General features: G+C 30.6%; 1 protein-coding gene across 1 annotated transcript in view; it reads right to left on the bottom strand.

Moving 5' to 3' along the window:
• Positions 1 to 23,804, bottom strand: part of LOC143254925 (cytochrome P450 3A24-like) — a 47,020-nt gene extending 23,216 nt beyond the window's left edge. Inside the window, exons 1-7 of the mRNA XM_076509837.1 lie at positions 23,735 to 23,804; positions 8,555 to 8,636; positions 5,129 to 5,225; positions 4,863 to 4,915; positions 3,822 to 3,918; positions 3,475 to 3,594; positions 254 to 342 (exon numbers count right to left, since the gene is read on the bottom strand). Of these exons, the coding sequence (XP_076365952.1) occupies positions 254 to 342; positions 3,475 to 3,594; positions 3,822 to 3,918; positions 4,863 to 4,915; positions 5,129 to 5,225; positions 8,555 to 8,636; positions 23,735 to 23,804 (608 nt within the window). The remainder of the gene's footprint in view (positions 1 to 253; positions 343 to 3,474; positions 3,595 to 3,821; positions 3,919 to 4,862; positions 4,916 to 5,128; positions 5,226 to 8,554; positions 8,637 to 23,734) is intronic.
• Positions 23,805 to 26,302: the final 2,498 nt, after the last annotated feature.

Raw genomic sequence — 26,302 nt, 5'->3', positions numbered from 1 at the left:
AATGTTAAATCTCAAAGTACAGTGAAAGCCTACAGCTAACTAGACATGCTCGCAAGATCATATTCAAGAAACCAATTATTTCCTCTTTCTTGTGATCCAGTAAAGAAAAATACAAATTACTTACAATATCGTAATTAAAATAATGTTGAAAGGAATTAAAAGTGCAAAGAAAAATATTACTAACAACATACCACAGACCCTCACTTTAGTTGCCTTTCACATTTGAATAAAAACGTATTTTCTAAATACATACGTTTTACATTCAACGGTTTTTCTCTTGTCTGCAGCTTCCATGAAATTTGTTGTTAACCTGTCTGCTACTTCTTCAACTAAGTTCACAAGCTAAAACCATGAACACAAATCACTATTAGCATTACTAAAAATACAACACAAATCATCATTAGCATTACTAAAACTAGAACAAAAATCATCATTAGCACTACTAAAACATGAACACAAATCATCACTACCATTACTAAAACAAAAGCACAAATTACCATTAGCATTACTAGAACAATAACATATATTAACATTAGTATTATTAAAAAAGATCACAAATTATCATTAGCATTACTACAACAAGAATATAAATTAACATTAGCATTATTAAAAAGAGAACACAGATCACCAGCACCATTCCTAAAACAACAACACAAGTCATCATTAGCACTACTAAAACAAGAACACAAATCACTAGCACCATTCCTAAAACAACAACACAAGTCATCATTAGCACTACAAAAATATGAAAATAATCATCATTAGCATTAGTAAAACAAGAACACAAATCATTTTAGCATTACTAAAACATGAACATAAGTCATCATTAGCATTATTAAAACAGGAACACAAATCATCATTAGCATCACTAAAACAAGAATATAAATTATTTTTAGTATTACTTAAATATGAACACAATTCATCATTAGCATTACTAAAACAAGAAAACAAATCATTAGCATTATTAAAAAAACACATATAATTAGTAGCAATACTAAAACAAAAACAAAACCGTCATTAGTATTACTGAAAATACAAATTATTATTAACAATAATCAAAACCAAAACACACATAATCATAAGCATCCCTAAAACAAGAACACAAACTATCATTGGCATTACTAAAACAAGAACACAAATCATCATTAGCATTATTAAAACAAGAACTTAAATCATTAGCAATACTAAAACAAGAACATAAATCATAATTAGCAGTACTTAAACTTGAAAAGAAGTCGTCATTAGCATCACTAAAACATCAACAAAAATTATCATCACCATTACTAAAACATGAATACAAATAGCAATTAGCATTAGAAAAACATGAACTACAATCGTCATTAGCATTACTAACACAAGAACACAAATCATCATTTACTTTATTAAAACAAGAACATAAATCATCATTAGCAATACTAAAACAGGAACACAAATCATAATTAGAAGTACTTAAACATGAAAACAAGTCATCATTACCATTACTAACAGAAGAACACAAATTATCATTAGCATTACCAAACCAAGAACACAAATCGTCATCAACATTACTAAAACATGAATACCAATCTTCACTAGCATTAGTAAAACAAGTACACAAATCATAATTAGCAGTACTTAAAAATGAACACAAGTCGTCATTAGCATTACTAAAACAAGAACAAAATTCACCATTACTATACTATAAAAATGAACAAAATTACCATTAGCATTACTAAAACATGAATACAAATTGCCAAAAGCATTACTAAAACAAAAACAAAAATCATCATTAGCATTATTAAAACAAGAACACAAATCATTACTAGAATTAGTAAAATAAGAACACAAATCACCATTAGCATAACTAAAACATGAACACAACCCATGATTAGCATTACTAAAACAAGAAAACAAATCATCATTAGCATTATTAAAACAAAAAAGTAAGTCGTCATTAACATTACTAAAACATGAATACAAATCATCATTAGTATTACAAAAACATTAACAAAGATCATCATTAGCATTATTAAAACAATAACTTAAATCATTACTAGAATTACTAAAACATGAGGAGAAATCACCATTAGCATTACTAAAATAAAGAACACAAATTATCATTAGAATTACTAAAACAAGAACAGAAATCATCATTAGCATTATTAAAATAAGAACACAAATCATAACTGGAATTATGAAAACAAGAACACAAATTGTCATTAGCATTACAAAAACATTAACAAATCATCCTTGGCATTACTAAAATATAAACACTAGTCATAATCAGCATTACTAAAATAAGAACAGAAATCATCATTAGCATTACTAAATACAAAACACAAGTCATTATTAGCATTACTAAAATCAGAAAAAATTACAATTAACATTACTAAAACATAAAGGCAAATCATTATTAGCATTACTTAAACATGAACACAAATCATCATTAGTATTTCTAAAACATTAATAGAAATCATCATTAGCATTACAAAAACATGAACACAAGTCACCATTACCATTACTAAAATATGAACATAAATCTCCATTGGCATTACTAAAACATGAACACAAATCTCCATTGGCATTACTAAAATACGAACACTAATCATAATCAGCATTACTAAAATAAGAACACAAATCATCATTAGCATTACTAAACACAGAACACAAGTCATTATTAGCATTACTAAAATCAGAAAAAAATTATAATTAGTATTACTAAAAGAAGAACTGTAATAATCATTAATAATACTAAAACATAAAGAAAAATCATCATTAGCATTACTTAAACATGAACACAAATCATCAATAGTATTTCTAAAACATAAACACAAATCAACATTGGCATTACTAAAACAAAAACATAAATCATAAATAGAATTACTCAAACAAGAACACGAATCATCATTAGCATTACTAAAATAAGAACACAAGTCATTATTAGCATTACTAAAAGAAGAAAAAAATTATAATTAGCATTACTAAAACAAGAACTGAAATTATCATCGATTACACTAAAACATAAAGACAAATCATCATTAGCATTACTCAAACATGAACAGAGATCATTATTAGTACTTCTAAAACATGAACAGAAATCTCCATTGGCATTACTAAAACAAGAACAAAATTCATAACTAAAACTACCAAAACAAGAACCCGAATCATCATTAGCATTACCAAAACAAGAACATAAATCATCATTAGCATTACTTAAACATGAACACAAACCATCTTTAGCTTTACTGAATCATGAACACAAATCATCATTAGCATTACTAGAAAATGAACACAAAGCAGTTGATGTGAAGTGTAAAAAATAGAGTATATTACATGTTTAAAAATGAAACATAATTATTGTCACAAGAGATACACAAAACAGGATTCTAAAGTTGGTATAAAATTTGAACATGTGTAAGGTTACGCCATGTATATCGAGTAAATGTTACATCATGTGGGTTAATATCTAAATACGTTCTGTCGTGCATGAGATACCTGTTTTAGCTTGGTGACAGTGAAGACTGGTGACAATCTCGTTCGCACCCTTTTCCACCTCGTGCTCTCCAATATAATCAAGTTGTTGTCGAACATCGAATCTCCAGTGGGTGGAAACAACTGAAGATGTTATAGAATTTAGTTTAGAATATTTGGATGATTAGATACGTCTACATATATACAGAAAGTTGCTTTGAATATTTTGATGATTCTATATGTCTACATATATACACGATGTTAGTTTAAAATATTTTGACAATTATTATGTTTGCAAAAATGGTCTCAGATTTTAAAATGATGTTCAAACAACACGAAGTCCTTGGAATGGTTAAGACTGTTTCACTTACCCGTCTGTCAGAGAAGGAGTTGAACTTAGCAATAAGAACTTCCTTAATTAGTTTTGGATCGGTGACAAACAGAGATGGTCTGGTTCCTTCGTAGGCTCTTAAAAGAATAAAACGATTTAAATCACATTTCTACGTTAAAGGAAAGATAAGACACGCCTTAATGTACATAATTTGTCACAGAATAAATCAGCTTCAGAGTATTGGTTCTGTGTGTAATGAGAATCACCCATCTCAAAGTTGAGAAATAAAAGCCAAACTTGGACGACCTATAAACGGAAAACTTTCAAAACGTCGTCCTCCACACTTGTATTTATACAAAAGACAGTCATCGTCCATTCAAGAAAAATTCATTAGTTAGAAATGTTTAACTGTTTTATTTGTCATAGTTGTAAGACATGGAAGTATTAAAGTTAAGAAAAACTACTGGTATCATTAAGATATAAAGTACTCGTACCATAAAGTGTGCCTTTCTTCTTTAGGGACGAACTCGGGAACTGAAGAAGATCCACATTTCGAAAGGAATCGAATTATTGGGTTTCGTTCTTTGTGTTAAACTGACTTGTTGAAACTATGAGTTTTCTATCATGAATACGGAACTAAAGGACAACGGGTAACCAACAATGTGCTAGTACTTCTAAATGTGGAAGTGAAGGTCAACAGTTAATCAACAATGTGCTAGTACCACATGTGGAACTGAATGATAAATATTAACTAACAGTGTGTTAGTACCATCAAATAAAGGTTGTAATTAACTAACAATCTTACTTTATTATTAGTATGTTGCTGACCATATTCGTAATAACACGGTTTTACACACACTTATATGACTATTGTATGTAACGCAAATCAAATTGTTTAAACTTATATATAATGTTAACCAATCATCCGATAAGAGAATTAATTCAAAATATTGTTCTGATAACATGACTGTTACAACTAATAGTTAATGTCATCTTTTGTTTCCAAGATTCATCATAAAATTCTCATGGGAAATGTTTCCATGTATTTAATTATTGTAGTTTTTACCTATGTTGTACTTACCCGTAAACTCTGCCATACTTTAGGAAATTTTCGTGATTTACGATGTGCATAGGCTAAAAGAACAAGAAACATTAACTTCTAAACAAATAATCATGTGTTTACTTCCTTTATAAATATTTATTCGCACAAATAAAGAAAAATTGAAAAAATAAAATAATGAAATACGATTTAAATACTTAAATTAATATCCACATTTCTGCCTAGAATAATAATTTAAAGATTTAAATTTTTTATCATATTGCATGTCAATATCAAAGAGTTCTCACCTTAAAAAAATATGGAAGGTAGGTTCCCACAACTGGCCATGGTGTTGGAGTTTTTAGGCCTAAATAAACCCAGTACTTGTACTTGTTCCAGTAATAGCTGTGAAGAAACAGTTGTTACAGTCTACATGAGAACAACGTGCTTATTACAGTGAACGTGCAATATTTCTATGTTCTAATTTATTTTAATGTGTTTAGTGATTTACGAACAGGGTTTGCCAACAACAAATCCTGTTCGTAACGACATTACTTTGGCATATTTATGTTTGAGCGACATCAGTAAACGAGGTTCGAGTCGTTATTCCAGAGAAAGTCTAGGCCCATGAGGACAGTGTGCTATTATTAAATTTGATTTAGCTCTTCAAAATATAGATGTCAATAAATGAATTCTAGCTCTGCTACGATTACGTCTCTGATATTCAAATCACAGTAGTTTAGATGACGAGGTAATACGTAGCTTCTAAACATACCGAAAGGTTTAAGTTTTTATTTCTCCATATACATTTTAACAATGATATAGAAATTGCATGGACTTCTGGGAGCATTGAACATTGGTAAGTGGCGCAGATCGCCTAGTTGCTTTGCGCCATAAAACGCCAAACCAACCAACTATTTGTAAGTGTAATACACAAATCTTCAGGATACTTGACGGTTACACATTTATATAAATCTCCTGCTGGATACTTAACAGTTAACCATGACATATGTTAGTTTCTACGAACTTTGGGTGTTTCCATTAGATACTCGTATGATATATTTCTAACGTGATTACACTAACTGTTTCTTTTCACATTTGGATCTTTTTTCTTTTGGTAACTGATACCATAGTAACAATATACTATTTGTTGACACTAGGAAATAAAGAATTCCATGGTAACGGGATATTCTTGACACTAAAGAGAAAATACTATGATTGCAACTGGTTAGTGTTGGCACCAAGATAAGTAATTACTATATCTACGTGGTACTGTAGACACTAAGGCAAACAAATACCATGGCAACGTGATAATACTGGTATGAAGTGTTAAACCTTTTCTTAGAATTACAACAATTTTTATATTTAACAAGAAGTGACTGTAAAGTTAAAAGTTACTAAGAGAGCATTTTAAAAAGAAAAGAAGCTTTGAAAACGTAGACCAAGAGAACAAACAATATACATGTATCTCGAAACGGCTGGTATTGGTATTAATATGAAAATGACCCAGGAAGTTCGAAACGTTGTTATCTGCTTTACTAGTAAAAGTGTTAATACACATACCAGCTGTTCTGAGCTGCAGTTTTGTTTCAAGTGGGTTTCTCCTCATTAAGAACAATGTACACGTTTTCCTTTCTTTATGTTTTATACAGACTGAGATTCAAGGCTTCACTTTTCACATCTAGTCAACCGATCATTGTAACTGAACATTCAACTATACTTAAAAATTACACCTGTAAAGGAAATTTTAGTTGCTAAACAGATTAAAATAACAATAATAGTACAGGAAAAAACAAACAAAACAGTAAGTACATGTAAAGGATTAAAGTGTACTGAAATAACATATATCCACTAACCTACTTATATCAGTAACCTTCGTAGCTGTCACGTTATTCTAGCCTAGCGTAACCCGGAAAAACATGTAAAAATATCAGAGCTAGCTAGCAATGCTTGATTTAAACCACTGTGAAAACTAACAACTGAGCGTGAATCCTCTCACCATATAATCTTATTATTTATTAATTTCTCCGATTCACGAGATTTCCTGTTGAGTTACTGTTCTATTTTTATGTTGTAAAATAACAAAGAAGTCGAATTGTTCTCCGTTTTGTTTCGGTAACAGTTTGTACATCAGCCTTCGTGATTGCTTCAGATAACAAATGAAGGTATTACCTCACTCTAAAATGATGGGTCAGAAAGATCATGTGACTGCACTCAAAATAAATATGACGTAGAATTTGCAGGTAACAAGCTTAATGTGTGTGTTCGCTAGATAACTTTATTGGCTATCGGGCCGGACTAGGATTAATGTTCGAGTCTTTGATATGCCACGAAGACATGCCGGTCCGACAGATTTGACCATGTTATAAAAGTAAGAGTCAATTTCGTTATTGGGAGGTGCTGTTCAATAGGTTCTCCCTTTAACTTGAAGTTATAAGTCTACTGAGTCTAAGTCTTGTGGACTTTAGCCTATCCAGTTAACCCATTTGTTACCATGATCTGTGTTTAATGTAATGAAGAACTTTGGTGGTGTCTACTTAATTTGTTTTGCTCAGAAATCTAAAAGTAATTATAATATGCTCAAAAAGTAACTACCCGCGAACTTCCACGACGTTAAGGAAAGACTCATCGACTGAATCGTACTTTTAACACTTAATAATGGTTTAGGCTTAGTTAAGATTGATAAATTGAGCATTATCTTTTGTGACTGAATTCGACGCTGTATTTTCGACATTTTATATTTGTTGTAAAATAAAAATTGTTAAATCTCAGTTATCTATAAATACCTAGGAAATACAGTTTGTAACAGATACATATTAGTATTTTCGACAACCTGTCAACTAGCCAATACGTCAATATAAACATATAACACCTTTTACCTTGAGAACATATTTAAGGCTCATATTAATACACAAGTAAATTAAAAAAAAACACCTTGTCTTTTCCTCTCATCGAGTAAACAAGTCCAACGTAACAAATAGCCATGACCTGGATTTTATTCTACTTTGGGGGCTTTCAATTTAATGACCAAAAACTTATAAAATTGAAAAAGAAAGTGTTTTAAACAGCAAGTTCTGCACTGTGGAATATATATATATATATATTATATATATACTTCTATGTTCAATGTGAACTAAGTTGTTGTTTCTTAGTTAAGCACAAGGCAAAGAACTCACCTTTCTTCACGTTTGATTAATACTTATGACTAATAAAGAAAGGACTCAGATTTGTTCAAATGTTCCATAAATAAAAAAGTCTAATAAAGAAATAACTCAGTTTTGTTCAAATATTCGATAAATAGAGAAGTCTAATAAAGAAAAACTCACCTTTGTTCAAATATTCCATAGATAAACAAGTCTAATAATGAAACGACTGAGCTTTGTTCAAATGTTCGTTAAATAAATAATTCTAGTAAAGAAAGAACTCAGCTTTGTTCACATGTTCGATTAATAAACAAGTCTAATTAAGTAAAGAATTCAGCTTTATTCAAATGTTAGTTAAATAAACAAGTCTAATAAAGAAAGATATGAGATTTGTTCACATAGTCGATGAATAAACAAGTCTTTTAAAGAAACCACTGACCTTTCTTCAAATGTTTGATAAATAAACAGTCTAATAAAGAAGGAACTCAATTTTGTTCAAATGTTCAATTAATAAACAAGTCTAATAAAGAAGGAACTCAGTTTTGTTCAAATGTTCAATTAATAAACAAGTCTAATAAAGAAAGAACTCACCTTTCTTCAAATGTTCGACAAATAAAAAAGTCTAATGAAGAAAGAACGCAACATTCTTCAAATGTTCCATAAATAAACAAGTCTAATAAAGAGAAAACTCACTTTTGTTCAAATGTTTGATAAATACACTAGTATAATAAAAAATATCACAGCTATGTTGAAATGTTTGATATATTCACAAGTGTATTAAAGAAATAACTCACTTTTGCTCAAATTTTCGATAAATATACAAATCTAATAAAGAAAGTTCTGAGATTTGTTCACAATTCGATCAATAAACAAGCCTAATAAAGAAAGTTCTGAGATTTGTTCACAATTCGATGAATAAACAAGTCTAATAAGAAATAACTGAGCTTTTTTCAAATGTTCTATAAATAAACAAGTATAATGAAGAAAGTATTTAGTTTTGTTCACATGTTCGATAAAAAACAAGTCTACTTAGGTATATAATTCAGCTTTATTCAAATGTTCGATATATAAACAAGTCTACTAAAGAAAGAACTCAGCTTTTTTAAATGTTCGATAAATAAACAAGTCTAATTAAATAAAGAATTCAGCTTTAGTAAACTTATCGAGAAATAAACAAGTCTAATGAACAAAGAACTCAACTTTTTCACATGTCTGATTAATACTGAAGTATAATAAAGAAAGAACTCAACTTTGTTCAAATGTTGGATAACTAAACAAGTTTAATAAACAAGGAACTCAGCTTTGTTCACATGTTCGATAAATAAACAAGTCTTATCAAGAAATAACTCAGCTTTCCTCAAATGATCCATAAATAAACAAGTTTAATAAAGAAATATCTGAGATTTGTTCACCTATTCGATAAATAAACAAGTATATTAAAGAAACCACTGACCGTTCTTAAAATGTTCGATAAATAAACAAGTCTAATAAAAAATATTCAGTTTTGTTTACATATTTGATAAAAGAAACAAGTCTACTTAAGTATATAATTCAGCTTTATTCAAATGTTCGATAAATAAACAAGTCTACTAAAGAAGGAACTCAGCTTTTTTAAATGTTCGATAAATAAAGAAGGTCTAATGAAAAAAGAAACCCAGTTTCGTTCAGGTGTTCGATAAATTAACAAGTCTAATTAAGTAAAGAATTCAGCTTTATTAAAATGTTCGATAAATATACAAGTCTAATAAAGAATGAACTGAGCTTTGTTCAAATTCTCGGTAAATAAACAAATCTAATCAAGAAATGACTCAGCTTTGTTCAAATGTTCCATAAATAAACAAGTCTAATAAAGAAAGAACTCAGCTTTGTTCACATATTCGATAAATAAAGAAGTCTATTAAAGAAATAAGTGAGCTTTTTTCAAATGTTCGACAACTAAACAAGTCTAATAAAGAATGAACTTAGTTTTGTTCTCATGTTCGATAAATTAATATGTCTAATTAAGTAAAAAATTCAGCTTTATTAAAATGTTCAATAAATAAACAAGTCTAACGAACAAAGAATTCACCTTTGTTCATATGTTTAAATAATACTCAAGTCTTATAAAAAAGGTCTCAGATTTGTTCAAATGTTCCATAAATGTAAACAAGTCTAATAAAGAAAGATCTGAGATTTTTTCACATATTCGATAAATAAACAAGTATATAAAAGAAACTAATGAGCTTTGTTCAAATGTTCGATAAATAAATAAATCTAATAAAGAAATAAATCAGCTTTGTTTATATATTTGATAAATAAATAAGTCTATTAAAGAAACAACTGAGCTATGTTCAAATTTCGATAAATAAACAAGCCTAATAAAGAAAGTTCTGAGATTTGTTCACAATTCGATGAATAAACAAGTCTAATAAGAAATAACTGAGCTTTTTTCAAATGTTCTATAAATAAACAAGTATAATGAAGAAAGTATTTAGTTTTGTTCACATGTTCGATAAAAAACAAGTCTACTTAGGTATATAATTCAGCTTTATTCAAATGTTCGATATATAAACAAGTCTACTAAAGAAAGAACTCAGCTTTTTTAAATGTTCGATAAATAAACAAGTCTAATTAAATAAAGAATTCAGCTTTAGTAAACTTATCGAGAAATAAACAAGTCTAATGAACAAAGAACTCAACTTTTTCACATGTCTGATTAATACTGAAGTATAATAAAGAAAGAACTCAACTTTGTTCAAATGTTGGATAACTAAACAAGTTTAATAAACTAAACAAGGAACTCAGCTTTGTTCACATGTTCGATAAATAAACAAGTCTTATCAAGAAATAACTCAGCTTTCCTCAAATGATCCATAAATAAACAAGTTTAATAAAGAAATATCTGAGATTTGTTCACCTATTCGATAAATAAACAAGTATATTAAAGAAACCACTGACCGTTCTTAAAATGTTCGATAAATAAACAAGTCTAATAAAAAAATATTCAGTTTTGTTTACATATTTGATAAAAGAAACAAGTCTACTTAAGTATATAATTCAGCTTTATTCAAATGTTCGATAAATAAACAAGTCTACTAAAGAAGGAACTCAGCTTTTTTCAAATGTTCGATAAATAAAGAAGGTCTAATAAAAAAGGAACTGAGTTTGTTCAGGTGTTCGATAAATTAACAAGTCTAATTAAGTAAAGAATTCAGCTTTATTAAAATGTTCGATAAATATACAAGTCTAATAAAGAATGAACTGAGCTTTGTTCAAATTCTCGATAAATAAACAAATCTAATCAAGAAATGACTCAGATTTGTTCAAATGTTCCATAAATAAACAAGTCTAATAAAGAAAGAACTCAGCTTTGTTCACATATTCGATAAATAAAGAAGTCTATTAAAGAAATAAGTGAGCTTTTTTCAAATGTTCGACAACTAAACAAGTCTAATAAAGAATGAACTTAGTTTTGTTCTCATGTTCGATAAATTAATATGTCTAATTAAGTAAAAAATTCAGCTTTATTAAAATGTTCAATAAATAAACAAGTCTAACGAACAAAGAATTCACCTTTGTTCATATGTTTAAATAATACTCAAGTCTTATAAAAAAGGTCTCAGATTTGTTCAAATGTTCCATAAATGTAAACAAGTCTAATAAAGAAAGATCTGAGATTTTTTCACATATTCGATAAATAAACAAGTATATAAAAGAAACTAATGAGCTTTGTTCAAATGTTCGATAAATAAATAAATCTAATAAAGAAATAAATCAGCTTTGTTTATATATTTGATAAATAAATAAGTCTATTAAAGAAACAACTGAGCTATGTTCAAATTTCGATAAATAAACAAGTCTAATCAAGAAGGAGCTCAGTTTTATTCACATGTTCAATAAATAAACAAGTCTAATTAAGTAAAGAATTCAGCTTTATTCATATGTTAGATAAATAAACATGTTTAATAAAGAAAGAACTCAGCTTTGTTCAAATGTTCAATAAATAAACAAGTCTAACGAAAAAAGAGTTCACCTTTGTCCACATGTTTGAATAATACTCAAGTCTTATAAAAAATGACTCAGATTTGTTCAAATGTTCCATAAATGTAAACAAGTCTAATATAGAAAGAACTCAGCTTTGTTCACACGTTCGATAAATAAACAAGTCTAATCGAGAAATATCTCAGCTTTGTTGACATGTTCGATAAATAACCAAGTCTATTAAAGAAAGAACTGAGCTTTGTTCAAATGTTCGTTAAATAAACAAGTCTAATAAAGAAAAAACTCAGTTTGTTCATATATTCAATAAATTAACAAGCCTAATTAAGTGAAGAATTCAGCTTTATTCAAATGTTTGATAAATAAACAAGTCTAATAAGAAAGAACTCAGCTTTGTTCAGATTTTCGGTAAATAAATAAGTCTAATTAAGAAAGAACTCAGCTTTGTTCAAATGTTCGAAAAATAAACAAGACTAATAAAGAACGTTTTCAGTTTTGTTCACATATTTGATAAAAGAAACAAGTCTACTGAGGTATATAATTCACCTTTATTCAAAATCTCGATAAATAAACAAGTCTAATAAAGAAGGAACTGAGCTTTGTTCAAATTCTCGGTAAATAAACAAGTGTAATCAAGAAATGACTCACCTTTTTTCAAATGTTCCATAAATAAACAAGTCTAATAAAGCAATATCGAATTTGTTCACATATTCGATAAATAAACAAGTCTAATAAAGAAAGATCTAAGATTTGTTCACATGTTCGATAAATAAACAAGTCTAATTAAGTAAAGAATTCAGCTTTATTCAGTTGTTCGATAAATAACCAAGTCTAATGAAAAAAGAACTCTATAAATCTACAGTTTGAAGAAAGGAATTATTAAAATTTACGCAATTAAATTATTTTAATTTTAGTATATGTATTCATAAGATATTCAACTTCTTGGAATTAGCAACAAAACGTATCATCCGTTTTTCACCTGTATAACATTAGCACATTTGTGTACTTCTTTGCTCTATTTCGATTTCGATTCCCTACAGTAGAAAAACTGCGGATATACGATTTTAGAAATTTGTGTTAATAACTATTGTGTATAATCCTGGTATATAACTCTTTAGGTAAAACATTACAATTTAACAAAATATCGTCTTCAGTCAGTAATTGTTTAAAAAGGGTACGAAAATGATATTTCTCTATTTCCTCAACTTAATTTAAGAACAATAAATCGCTATACTAACTTTTAAAGTAACCTAGACTGTGTTATAATACTGTATTTAACTGGAACGGATTAGAAATTAGAAACAACTTGTTTGGAACCAAAATATTCACTCACAAGTACAGAAGTCCCAGAAACACCACCAATAAGCCGATACAAGGATACATTACACAACACAAAGCTCTATGAACACAACTATCGTAATGTTTCGTCTCAGCTTTATTTATATTTATTGGAACGGTCCCGCCACCTGTAGACGTATAAAGACATTTTTCCACAAACACAAACAGATAAGTTTCTTATGCTTGAAGCCTTCAAAACAGGAAAACAACTACTAAAGAAGGAGAAGGTGGATGAAATTCACTAACTTTAAACAAATGTATGACATGAACTATGAACAAGTCGCTATTCATTATCGGGTGAAGCTGGTGTATCAAGAAATGACACAATAAACTACAGCGGATAAATAGTACTCACATGTATCTTGACAATATGTGTTATGTTGAGATCTATGACACTGTTGTTGGACTGATATGACTGTTCAGTGTATTGTGTAACATTGCATACCACGTGTGTTATATTGAAATCTAGGACACTGGTGTTCGACTGATATCATTGTTTAGTGTATTGTGTAATATTAATATCTCGTCTGTTATGTTGACATCCAGGAAAATGTTGTTGGACTTGTATCATTGTTCAATGTGTTATATAACATTATATACCAAGTGTTTTATGTTGACATCCAAGACACTGGTGTTGGACCGATATCATTGTTTAGTATATTGTGTAATATTATATCCCTCGTGTGTTATATTGACATCCAGAACACTGGTGTTCGACTGATATACTTGTTTTGTGTATTTTGTAACGTTATATACTACATGTGTTATGTTGACATCCAGGACACTAATGTTGGACTGAAACCATTGCTTAGTATATTGTGTAACATTATGTATCAGGAGAGTTATGTTGACATCCAGAACACTGTAGTGTCTAGTGTATTGTGTAACATTTTATACCAATTGTGTTATGTTGATATCCAGGAGACTGATGTTGAACTGATATGATTGTTTAGCGTAATGCTTAATATTACACACTATGTTTGCGATTTTGACATCCACGACACTGGTATTGGACTGAAATCATTGTTTAGTGTATTATGTAAAATTTCTACCTCGTCTGTTATGTTGACATCCAGGAAAATGTTGTTGGACTTGTATCATTGTTCAGTGTGTTGTATAACATTATATACCACGTGTGATATGTTAACATCCAGGACACAGGGGTAAAACTTATATTATTGTTTGGTGTATTGGGTAAACTTATATACCACGTGTGTTATGTTGACATCCAGGACACTGGTGTTCGACTGATATCATTGTTTACTACATTGTGTAACATTATGTACTCCGTGTTTTATGTTGACATCCAAGACACTCGTGTTGCACTGATATCATTGTTTAATACATTGTGTAACAATGTGTACCACGTGTGATGTTTTGACACCCGGGAAATTGGTGTTGGACTGATATCATTGTTTAATACATTGTGTAACAATGTGTACCGAATGCGTTATATTGACATCCTGGGGAATGGTGTTGGATGACATGATTGTTTAGTTTATTGAATAACTTTTTATACCAGTTGTGTTATGTTGACATCCAGGACACTGGTGAAGATTAATATTGTTTAATGTATTGGGTAACATTTTATACCACGAGAGCTATGTTGACATCCGGGACACTGGTATGGACTAATATTGTTTAATGTATTGTGCAAAATTATATACGTAACTTTATATACAAATTGTTTTAAGTTGATATCAAGGACACTGGTGTTGGACTGATATCATTCTTAGTGTATTGTGTAACATTGCATACCACGTGTGTTGTGTTGATATACAGGGCGCTGGTGTTGGACTGATATCATTGTTTACTGTAATTGTTAACATTATGTACCACTGCACAGTTAATATTTTGGGTTCGATATGTAACATCACAATTTAAAATGAGGAAAAAAATGCTTGGCTTTGTGGATTACAAGATCGAACATGTGGAAAAAACATCTTTGAAAAATTTCTTGAAATGTCAAAAAAGTTCAATCTGGATTTTTAAAAACTGGTTTCTGTCGCAACAGACGGTGCTCCCGCCATGACTGGAGCAAAATTAGGATTTGTTTCTCTTTTGAAGCTGTGTGTAATTGAAAATAATGTGAAATCCACGCTGCCATCTTTCCATTGCATTTTGCATGAGGAAACTTTATGTGCTCAGATGTCTAAAAGTGATGAACTGAAAACTTTGATGGACATTATTGTAAAAATTGTGAAGTATATTAGAAGTTGAAGCTCTGTCATCCATCGACAGTTTGTTAAGTTTTTGAAGAAAAGCATTGACTATACTTTTGGTGATCTTACTGATTTTGCGAATGTAAGATGGTTAGGGTAGAGGAAAAGTCTCACAACGATTTACTTTCTTATTTCCTAAAATAAAAGAGTATCTTGTTGAAAAATGTAAGATTGAAAATTTCCCTGAAATTGAAACTTTGTCATGGCAGTGTGATTTGCACTTTCTGTGCGACATGATGGTTCACTTGAATAATTTGAATACGAAGCTTCAAGGAAGAAGTAAAATAATAAGCGATCAATCACAGTCTATTCATGAATTTCAATTAAAGCTAAACCTCCTTGCGGAACAATTACAAAAGAATGATTTGACGCATTTTGCAAAGTTGAATAGTTTTCTAGAAAATAATAAGGACTATGATTTATCTGATGCTAAAGATGAGCTCTGTGTAAACTGAATCAAAACTCTATCTCAAAAATTTAAATCACATTTCTCCGAACTTAAAAATTTCAAATTAATATTTGAATTTTTGCATGATTCATTTCAATTTTACTTAGGAAATTTCTGTAAGGAAATCACATATATCTTGTCTTTGGATAAGTGTGAATTTGAAGACAAGGTGCTTACCATGCAAAGTGTAGAACACGTAAAAGGTAAACAAAAATGTTCTATCAGAGAGATATGGCTCACTATTCTGATAAATGAGAGTCTTCGAAATTTAAAGATAGCAATTTTAAAATTACTTTCCATGTTTGAATCTACATGGGTGTGTGAGAGAACATTTTCTACGCTAGATTTTCTCAAGTCTAGATACAGATCCCGGCTTAATGACATAAATTTAGAGACAGAGCTAAGATACTCATAGAGCATAAATATTAAGCTAAATATCATGAAACTTGTTGATGAAAACCTCATATATTTTCACATTGGAGGTTAATTGAAATGAAATTATTTTGATTAAACTAATATCTTTCTCTTTTCCCTTTTGAATAGTGTGTCCAACGTTGTTTTCATTAGCCACATTTGTGGTCACTATGAAAAATAAGTTGTCCATCCCTAAACGAGAGAATAAAGTACTTGTTATGTGTATATTTGTAGTTAGTACTCAGTCAATGGTTTTACTCGAATGGCAGTGTAATCCCACTACCTTTAGAAACTTTTTTATGGCTGTACCTTCATATTGTGATCGTACACTGGCATATTTGGTTTATATTCTGGGGCTTATTTCCTCACTTATATCTTCAATACTTTCAATCTAGTTTTATTAATACATGACCATCCGGGTATTTTGAATTTGTTACTGGCACTTAAACATGATTGCTTCTGTTGTGCGTGATGCAAGTGGTTTGGTTTCTTTTTTCAATCGCAACTTTCTTAAGAACAAGTTCACCTTGAATGTGGAATTCTTCTGAAATGTACGTGATTGTTTAGGTGTGGTAATAACACTGGTTTGTGCAATTAATGGTACAGGGTGTTCAGAAAGTCACTGTGCACTTATATATTTATCAACAAACATGTTTCAATATAGAATACAGGAGGTAAATATGAATGACAATTATAAACAATGTTGAAAGTGACCCCCATTGGCAGCAATACAGGCCTGGATCCTTCTTATTTTGTTTCTAAACACCGCTATCAGTTGCTGGCTTAAAATAGACTGAATAAAATATGATTACGAAACTGCACAGTGACTTTCCGAACACCCTGTAGAATGGGGGAGGGTGTTGATTTGAACTACAATAGAAATGTTTACAAGTGTTGGCTCTATATTCACCTTTGTCTTGTATTTTTGGTTAGAAATGTGTTCTGATTATTATTTGTATTTGATTTCCTTCTATGGTACATGTGTGTGTTGTGAAGTCTATAGAAAGAACTATATATGTGTCGGTATTTGTTGCGTTGTGTGAATTGTGTCATTTTTTGTTTTCCGTTGTCGTATGTACTCGGTTTCATGGATTTCTACTCTCACAGCCTTTGTTGTTTACTCTGTGACAACTGTGGATTTCACGTTCCGTTCTACATTTTTTTATATATTGTGCTCTTCATCAAACACGTTACAGAAACATCTTCAAAGCGTTGATATTGGTAACAAGTGTTCTACATTATATCTCTTATACTATCTTGAATGTTCTTGAGTTTTGAATGTGTTGTATAAGGGAACCTTAGCTTCGTGACTTTTTATGCTAGTTTAGATATTTTTCTCTTAACCTTCGCATGTGGAGTTTTTAGGTATGTAAGGTCTTACATTATGTCGTCTGTGGCTTATCTTCTGCAAACAAAATTTTATAGTTCTGGTGTATTTATTACCCGGAAAAGCGTAAATTATTTTTTTCTGTTTTGAATATGTCCTTTGGTCATTCATTTAGTAGTTTACTCACCTGATGTTTAATAAGGTCGCCCCTCAAAGTAGAGGCGTCGTGTTTGTTTCCGGGTTGCTTCTAGTATTATTGTGAAATTTGTATTACTGTTTTAGTTTCCAGGTTTCGTGTGCTTTAAATTTCAGCTGTTTTGGTTTGATTTGAATTTTGCGCAAAACTGCAGGAGACCTACTTGCGTTACCTGTTTCGTAATTTAGCAGAGATAGATCATATGGAAGGCAACTGGGCTACTTTTACCATCAAATAGTGGGATGTATTAATACATAACCCCCACCTCCACGGCTGAAAGGATAAGCATGTTCGATAACGAGAATTCCAAATCGCGAGCCAGAAATAACGAACGGATCGCTCCCCTAGGAACAGGTCCATGTGACGAGAAATATTAACCGTATTGAAGGTTATAACCGACGAAATATGTTTTGTAACAACGGATATTTTTATAATTACAAGATATTTGCTCATATATGTAAAGCTATAATTAACATTTTATTTTTCATCTTCCCCCGTGACACAACGTGATACATGCGGATTTGTATCGCTAAAAACCAGATTTCGATATCTGTGGTGGGTAGAGCACGTATAACCCATTGTGTTGGGCTTAACTACAACAAAACATTTCTCACTTATCTGCTTTTACACTTATAAATAGATTACTGAGATAATATATTATTACTATTCATAATAATATATGTGCACAGAGCTAGACTGATTAGAGTGTAACATAACGTAAAATGATATCATAATTACATCGATTAGCTTTATAGGTTAGCATTGTGTCAACAAATCAACCAACTATTGGTAAAAGAATGCCCATATTTGGGTGGTGATGACCAGCTGCCTTTCTTCTAGTCTTACACTGCTCAATTAGGGACGGCTAGCTTAGACAGCCCTTGTGTAGCTTTGCACGAAATTGAAAACAATCAAAACCAAAACACTATATCTAATTAGGGGGGGGGGATAACGCAGATAATCCTTCTGTGGAGTTGTGCAAAAATCAAATCAAATTCTTAAACTGTGTGTATATGTATATAAACAAAATAAATTTAAAAAAAATTTCCTGACATGCAAACTGTAGCGTAACATTATGAATTTTTAAATATATAATGGTATTATTTATATTTTTAATTTTTTTATTTCATCCAGTTTTCATTACCACCACCTACAGAAATGAATGGTATGGTCCATGATTCAAGCGTTAAGCCTAACTTTGGTTTATTTGGTAATCTGTATCTTAGTCACGCCATTCATATATATATATCTTAGCAGGAATACTCTCCCTGGTGGCAGCTCCTTGCGTTTACCTGGAGTCTGTATAACAATTTCAGTGATGTCAAGAAATACATCGCGGCCCCGTAGGAAGTGTGCTATTTAAACAATAAATTGTTTTAGGCTTATTCTTGACGACGATAAACTATTTGAAAGAAGAATATAGCTTTGTTCAATGATATATCACCTGTAACACACAATAAGTTAACAAGACAATCTAATTATAACGAAGTGTAAAGCTTTATTCATTAATATATCACCTGTGACACAGTACTTTAACAAGACAATCTAATTATATGATTTGTTTAAAGTGACAATTTCATGTTGTCGTGTTTTGTCCCTCACAAGCCGTTAGGTGTCTGGTTCTTTATCGTAAGATTTTAGTTTCCTCTAAGCTGCTAACACTTACTTATTTACACACGCTTAACGATGATGTGTTAAAATTCCAGGTAACTATTTTTCTGGTGTTTGGACACACAATTTACACACCTGAGCCTTTTTCGTTTCACACCCTCTGTAAAAACATAACGTGAAATAGCACAGGAGAGTCAGGCATAACATAAAAGTAAATATAATCTCCTATCACGTAGAATGTGGAATCTTGGGGGGTGACGAGTGGCTGAATGACTGAGCAGCTGTGTTTGTTGATGAAAGCAAAGACTATATCTTCTATCGGAGTTCATCAGAGAAAAAGTCATGTCTTAACTGCCGTGTCTTAAAAATAATAAATATATAAGCGAAATTAGGGTAACTGTTTATTTTATTTAAAGAAACACGAACTAACATGATAAAATTCCATCAATTCTTAAAGAACTTTGGTAGCTAGAAGCAGAAACATCAACTGGTTCCTGCCGGGACAACGATAAGTCTTTGGACTTACAATGCTAAAATCAGCGGTTTGATTACCCTCGGTGGACACAGCAGATAGCCTGATGTGGCTTTACTATAAAAAAAAAAAAGCACAAACACAAACACACACTCACCAAGTAATAAATAACAGTTTTTTTTTTTTAATTTTGCGCTGTTTCGCGTGTATTTACATTTCTGATAGCATGTGATAGTTGAATTCTCTAGTACATTATGTTAAGTATATTACTTAACGAATAACATTTGCTACTTGATTCAAGTCCAGCAACTAATTATTAAGAAATTTTTGTTTTTTATAAGAAACTAAATCTAGCACCTTCTATCATATTGTTTAGATCTTATACAGAATACAAAGTCATATCTCTACATGAATGTGGGCCCAGTATGGCCAGGTGGTTAAGGCACTCGACTCGCAATCTGAGGGTCTCGGGTTTAAATCACCGTTACACCAAACATTCTCGCCCTTTCAGCCGTATGGACGTTATAATGTTACGGTCAATCCCACTATTCGTTGGTAAAAGAGTAGTCCAAGAGTTGACCGTGGGTGGTGATGACTAGCTGCCTTCTCTCTAGTCTTACACTGCAAAATTAGGGACGGCTAACGCAGATAGTCCTCGTGTAGCTTTGCACGAGATTCAGAACAATCAAAACCAAAACACAAAATCTAATACTTCCTCTCGTCTACCATGAACAGTTAGTAAAGCAGCAACGTGGGATCAAATAAATAGTTTATAACATCAAATACATAACACCGCGTTGAATAGCTAAGGTTATTAACAGTGTACTTTAACCCACTCATTTATATTATTTAATTTCCTACAAAAACCTTGTAAAATGTTGATCTGCCTTTTTCTTCTCTTAACCATGCTAAGTTGTTTGCTGTCTTTCTGACCAATACTCTTTATTTTCTTACATTTCTCCATAACCGTATTTCTTCTTACTCTCCTCACAAATTATCCAAGATCAGTCGACATTTTACCTCATACTTCTAAATACTGTGTCTTCATCATTTTACACCACAGAGGTCTCCAGCAAATTGTTCGTAGCCATGCTTAGGAAGTCATGTGTTATTAGGCTTGCTTCAGTTCCTTAACGTCGTTTTCTTCATTGTTTTAAGCTGCTTAAGCGAAAGTGTTCTCCATTCTATGATATTCTGGTAGATGGTGTAATTACTCCTTCGTCTTTGGACAAGGTTGATCAATTTGCTTTTTTCCTTGAACATCAGGATTGAAATTAGAAAGTGTGGGTTTCAGAAATGTCCCCTTAATATCGGTTCAGTGTTCCGACAAGGAGTCATTACATATTCATTGGTGTCTCCAATTAATATAAAAATAAAATTCAATATTCGTTTAAAATCATTAGAAATATTTGTAAAAAATATTAAGGTGAGTTTGGTTAAAATTCGTATTTTAGGGTTTTTTTATCTGTCAAAAGATGGCGCGCGCTTCATTTCTTCCATTTAAAAGGCTTTTATTTGCGGCTAACTGATGTGTAGTAGGTGAATTTCTTTTTCCAAAACCATTATTATTACTATGATAATCTCCGCTATTAGCTGGTAAGGTGCGAGATGAATAACATCCCTGTAAATGTTTAGTTCAAATAATGCAATGTTATTTTCAGTGTTAATTAATGTGTTATATTAAATCAAGTTTTGTTAATTACATATATTACAAGGCATGAAACGTGTTACATTATAAGAGATTCTACTACACAGGAAGTGTAAAACATACATCGACCAAGGAAAAATGCGACAATTTTATGACATTCAGGAATAACTAAGTTCCTTATCCGATTTTGAAGTTTATAATTGTACTGTCCATCTGGTTCAACTGTGTACAGTTACTAACTGCATGACTGTACTGTCCATCTGGTTCAATTATGTACATTTACAAGTCTACAACTGTACCGTCCATCTGGTTCAATTATGTACAGTTTCGAGCTCTATAACTGTACTGTCCATTCGGTTCAATTATGTACAGTTACTGACTCTATAAGTGTAATATCCATCTGGTTCAATTATGTACAGTTACTGACTCTATAAGTGTAATGTTCATCTAGTTCAATTATGTACAGTTACTAAGTCTGTTTCTCTAGTTTTCTTTTGTTTCTTTCTTTACAAAACTCAGAGACTGATTATTCTTCAAGTATTTATCATAAAGTTTTCTCTGCTTAGTTTGGCACTTTTATTGGCATTTTAGTTTTTAATGTGTTTAGTTACCAATTTTATTTCTGCACTCTAATTTTAATAAACTAAAACATGTTGAATAAAACCTTTTTTGTTGAAAACAACTAGCAAAACGATATATTATTGATATCAATGTTTGTCTTTGAGAAACATAAAAGTGATAACCAGTGTTGTGGTCTTCGAGAAAGGTAGCAAAGAAAAAATGAAAATTGTTTTCCTTATTCTATAAAAGATATAATTTAACAGTCTTACTGTAATGTTGTTGGTAAAATGCATTTAAAGCAATGATGTAACTTTTGTAGGTCGATCATAAAGGCTGCCTGGCAAGATTATGTCGTTTGTGTTCTGTACTCGAAAATTTCGGGTTGTAGGATAGACACCTATTACCGAAAATATCTGTCATTTCTACTTTGGGATCCTTATAATGTGATGTTCAGTTCCTCAGACGTTGACATGGTTGGTGTTGAGTAGCTCCCACTGGTAGATCACTTCAAACTTAAGACTCCTTAAATAGCTTCTGCAAGATCCAATAAAACCAACACATTGAAAGATTAGATAAGTATTTTTGGGTTTTACACTTGTTACACTTTTAAGTCATTCTAGAAAAAATGGCAATTTGTATTTATTTCGATCTTTTGGTGGTTACGAGGTAGGTTAAATTAACTAAAATTGTATCGAGTTAGTGTAGACAAAATGAAATTGAAATACAGATTTTTACTAAAAACGCTTGAAATATATTTAAAAGGTTTTTGAGAATATGCAAATGAAATCTAAGGGTTTTTTTTAGATGAAGAAGAATGTTTTTAATCTTAGTATGAAAATTACTTTGCATTCTAAATAGCACAAAATACTAGATATATTCACTGTCATATATTTAAATACTTCACCAATAAATGTAAATAACTTGTAATGTTTACTGAAAATCTGATAAATTTTGGGAATGTACATATAATATGTTAAAGTTAGTAGTCTCAAACTGTAACGAGTACAAAGTGATCTCTTTGTCGGTCAGTTTGACTGGAAAGGCGTTACATTGTTACCCAAGTAGTCCAAGTTCTTCGCTTGGTATGTTCCAGCGAGAATACAGAAATATGTCAATCTGCAACTACGTAAGAAGCAAGTATGTTTCAGTAAAGGGTATCTTGTAATGATCAAACCTTTGAACTGAGGAATATTGTATCACACTCTTTGAAATGACAGTCTTCACCGTATCTCAGCTTTGTGGGTTTTGGAAAACCTTAGACAGCATGTATCAGGACAGTTTCTGAAACTACACGATTCTTTTGTTAATGATTTACCAACTGAAATTAGTTGTAAAAAATCTAATATCTTATTACTCTTTCCTGTTGGAGAAATAATTGCTACCTATTGATACATACACATATATAAATATGACAATGCAGCGTTTTGACTCTTTACTTAGGTCACCATCATGCGTAAGAATATAAAAACGTTCACAGCTGACAGCTTGTCTTTGTTTGTTGATAAGTACAAAACTATCTTTAGGCTACCGTGTTGTGCTCATCACGGGTATCATACCTGACTTTCGGTGTGATAAGTCTTCAGACTTTTTAAGCCACTGAAGAAGGGGCAGATTGTCCAGTTTCATTGACCATTCGGTATTAATGTTCTAAATGATTAATAATAAACTTCTACCCGCAGAAAAGTATTAATATAATTTCGAAACCGTTAAAACAAAAGGTATTGTCTACCCATCTCTCTATGTTCTTGGTTTATTTATAAATATCCTGGGATAGTTTATTGTATTTAACAGCCAATAATATTGTTGTTTAGTTTTATTGTTGTTAACAGTGAATAATAGTGTTGTATAGTTTATTGTTGTTAACAATCAATAATATTGTTGTTTACTTTATTGCTGATAACAGTCAATAAACGTGTGGTTTTATTTATTGTTGTTAACAGTCAATAATAGTGTTGTTTTATTTATTGTTGTTAACAGACAATAATAGTATTGTTTAGTTTATTGTTGTTAACAGTTGATAATATTATTGTTTACTTTATTGCTAGTAACAGTACCTAATAGTGTTGTTTAATTTATTTTTGTTAACAGTCAATAATAGTGTTGTTTAGTGTACTGCTGTTGACAGTTAATAATAGTGTTGTTTAGTGTACTGCTGTTGACAGTCAATAATAGTGTTTTTAGTTGTTTCTTCTTAACAGTCAATAATATTGTTGTTTAGTTTATTGTTGGTAACAATCAACATTGGTGTTGTTCAGTTAACAGTTATTATCAGTCAATAATATTGTTGTTTATTTTATTGCTGTGAACAGTCAATAAAATTGTTGTTTAGTTTTATAGTTCTTAACAGTCAATAATAGAGACGTTTACATTATTGCTGTTAACAGTCAATAATAGTGTTGTTTAGCTTATTCCTATTAAGAGCCAATAAAATTATTGTTTAGTTTAATGCTGTTATTCAATGTTAAGAATGAACTAAGTAGTATTATTAACTTTAGTAATTCTTACTGATGAAATAAGTAGTATCAGCAGGTTTACCAAATTTTACTCAAGAACTAAATAGTACAGTAGCATTAGTAAATGTTATAATGAACTAGTAGTATCAGCAGGTTTACCAAATTTTACTGAAGAACTAAATAGTACAGTAGCATTAGTAAATGTTATAATGAACTAGTAGTATCTGTACATTTAGTAACTGTTACTGATGAATTAAATAGTTTCAGAATCTGTAGTAAATGTTATGAACGAACTAAAAAGTATCAGAAACTTTAGTATAGGTTACGGAAAAGTAAGTACTATTAGTAGATCTAGAAATTGTTACTGATGAACTAAGTAGTATCAGTAGGTTTAGCAAATGTTAATAACAAACTAAAAAGTATCAGTACCTGTACTAAATGTTACTAATGAACTAAGTACTTTCGATAGCTTTAGTAAATGTTACTAATGGATTAAGTAGTATCAGTAACTACAGTAAATGTTAGTAACAAACTAATTAATATCAGTAACTTTAGTAAATGTTACTAACAAACTTCTTAGTATCTGTACTTTAGTAGAGGCTACTAAAGAAAAAGTAGTGGCCATAGCTTTAGTAAATGTTACCAATAAATTAAGTAAAACCAGTAACCAAAGTAAATGTTGCTAACGAACTAAGTAATATCAGTGCAGTTAGTAATGTAAATAATCAATTAAGTATTACCAGTAAATTTAGTAAAATCTTAATAATGAACTGAGTAGTATCAGTGGGTTTGGTGAATGTTACAAACGAACTACGTAGTATCAGTACCTATAGTATGTGCTACTAACGAAATTAGTAGTATCAATATGGTTAGTAAATGTTAACAACGAGCTAAGTAGTATCATTACCTCAAGGAAATGTTACTAATGAACTAAGTAGTATCAGCAGATTTAGTAAATGTTACTGATGAACTAAGAGTATCAGTAGGTTTAGTAAATGTTACTAAGGAACTAAGTAAGTAGTATTAGTACCTTTAGTAATGTGCTACGAATGAAATTAGTAGTATAAATATATTTAGTAAATGTTACCAACTAACTACGTTTTACCATTATGTACAGCAAATGTTACTAACAAACTAAGTCGTATCAGTAGCTCTAGCAAATGTTACTGAAAAACAAGGTAGTATCAATATTTTTAGTAAATGTTTCTGATAAACTAAGCGCTATCAGTAGCATTAGTAAATGCTACTGAAGAACAAAGTAGTATCAGTACCTTTAATAAATGTTACTGAAGAATTAATTTGTATCAGTACTTTTGTAAATCATATTACTGAACGAAGTAGTATCAGTACCTTTGGTAAATGTTACTAATGAAGTAAGTAGTGTCAGAAGGTTCAGTAAATCTTACTAACAAACTCGGAAATATCATCAGCTTTAGTAAACGTTACTCATAAACTAAGTACCATCAACAGGTTTAGTAAATTTACTAATAAACTAAATAGTATCAGTAACTATAGTAAATGTTAGTAATAAATTAAATAGTATCAGTAGTTAGTAGTAAATATTCCAAGTAAACTTAATAGTGTATGTGCTTTAGTATAGCAAAGCCATATCGGGCTATCTGCTGAGCCCACCGAAGGAAATCGAACCCCTGATTTTGTAAGTCCGTAGAC

Source organism: Tachypleus tridentatus, chromosome 7, assembly GCF_004210375.1.
Source record: "Tachypleus tridentatus isolate NWPU-2018 chromosome 7, ASM421037v1, whole genome shotgun sequence".
Lineage (NCBI taxonomy): Eukaryota > Metazoa > Arthropoda > Merostomata > Xiphosura > Limulidae > Tachypleus > Tachypleus tridentatus.
This window is presented reverse-complemented; position numbering and strand designations above follow the sequence as displayed.